Raw genomic sequence first — 1,731 nt, forward strand, 5'->3', positions numbered from 1 at the left:
TATATATATATATATACACTTTGCTGGTTTTTGTGTTTCTCTAGAGAACCCAATCTAACACATTTGGTACCGAGAGTGGGGTGTCCTTCTTAGGCTGGCTCTCTGCAAACTTTTTAGCACCAAACTGAGCCATCTTCTCGCAGAGTTTCACCTCTCCCAAGATGGTCCAGAACTGGGGTTGGTTAATACAGGTGAGGAACCAGCGGTTGGTATTGGGGAAGGCTTGGCAGAAAGAAAGCTCTAGGACCTGTTTGTAGAGCCATAACAGAGTGCAGACAACTGTGATGTCAGCCAGGGTCACACGCTCACCCACCAGGAAGGTCCTCATTTTCAAGTGAGCATTCAGCAGGCCCAGAATTTGCCTTACCTCCTCCTTGGCATTCTCTGTGGCCTGCTTGTTGTGATTCATGATGCCCAGGGTAGGGAACACGCAAGTACTGGCTGGGGCAACTATGTTGCTGTTGGCGAAGCTCACCCACTGCACCACTTGGGCTGCTGTCTCTGGACTACTTCCCCTTGCGGGACTTGGCCGGCTGGTGAGGAAGGCAGCAGCGGCGGCAAAATGCCAGGCTTTCTCCTAGCTCTCACCGCTCATATATTTCACCCGCATACTCCGGATCTCAGGGGCCGTACTGAGATTCCGGCCACCAAAAATTGTCCGGAAATAATGCAAAATGTGTCCCACGCCTCCTGATCAGTGAACAAAGATTTGGAAAGACAATCAAGCTCATGTTTTCTCCTGATCAAGAAAATCATCCATCCAAAGCACCAGTGAAATATGGTGAACTCATTGTCTTAGGGTATAATGGGTCTCTCCCAAACGGTGATAGAGGAAGGAGGAAAAGTAGGTTTGCTTTGTTTAAAAGACCTAAGGCAAATGGGGTAAAGCCCAACACTGTGCACATTGCTTGTACTCCTCAGGCTGCAAAAGCAATAAGCAACAAGGACCAACATAGCATATCGTATACTTTATCTCGGGCCCAGACAGTGGTGGTTGAATATACTCATGACAGCAACACTGATATCTTTCAGATTGGTCGGTCAACTGAAAGTCCCATCGATTTTGTAGTAACTGACACAGTTCGTGGAAGTCAAAGTAATTCTGATACACTGTCAGTGCAAAGCACTATATCAAGATTTGCTTGTAGAATCATATGTGAATGGAATCCCCCCTTTACAGCACGGATTTATGCTGCAGGATTTGACTAATCAAAAAACATCTTCCTTGGGGAAAAGGCAACCAAATGTAAAACATCAGATGGGCAGATGGATGGCTTGACCACCAATGGAGTTCTTGTTATGCATCCACACAATGGGTTCACAGAAGACTCCAAGCCTGGAATATGGAGAGAAATATCAGTATGTGGAAATGTATTCAGCCTGCGTGAAACCAGATCAGCTCAGCAGAGGAGGACTTTAACCATCAAGTGGATAGGATGACATGCTCAGTGGAAACCAACCGTCCTTTTTCCTCAGCTACTCCTGTCATTGCTCAATGGGCTCACGAACAAAGTGGCCATGGTGGCAGGGATGGAGGTTATGCATGGGCTCAGCAACACGGACTCCCCCTTACCAAGGCTGATTTGGCTACCACCACTGCTGAGTGCCCAATCTGCCAACAGCAGAGACCAACCCTCAGTCCACGATATGGAACCATTCCTTGGGGTGATCAGCCTGCAATGTGGTGGCAGGTTGATTACATTGGACCACTTCCATCATGGAAAGGACAGC

The 1,731-nt window shown here is 47.6% G+C and overlaps 2 protein-coding genes across 2 annotated transcripts in view; one reads left to right on the forward strand and one right to left on the reverse strand.

Moving 5' to 3' along the window:
- Window positions 1–731, reverse strand: part of LOC103208347 (elongation factor 1-gamma-like) — a 5,944-nt gene extending 5,213 nt beyond the window's left edge. Inside the window, exons 1-2 of the mRNA XM_007954029.1 lie at window positions 634–731; window positions 71–533 (exon numbers count right to left, since the gene is read on the reverse strand). Coding sequence (XP_007952220.1) covers window positions 71–533; window positions 634–731 — 561 coding nt within the window. The remainder of the gene's footprint in view (window positions 1–70; window positions 534–633) is intronic.
- Window positions 730–1,440, forward strand: LOC103208348 (E3 ubiquitin-protein ligase pellino homolog 1-like). Its single transcript, XM_042782718.1, is given in 1 exon segment — window positions 730–1,440. A coding segment is annotated over 1 exon segment (711 nt).
- Window positions 1,441–1,731: the final 291 nt, after the last annotated feature.

Source organism: Orycteropus afer, unplaced genomic scaffold (genome assembly GCF_000298275.1).
Source record: "Orycteropus afer afer isolate SDZICR_OR568_19922 unplaced genomic scaffold, OryAfe1.0 scaffold00427, whole genome shotgun sequence".
NCBI classification, from domain to species: Eukaryota; Metazoa; Chordata; class Mammalia; order Tubulidentata; family Orycteropodidae; genus Orycteropus; species Orycteropus afer.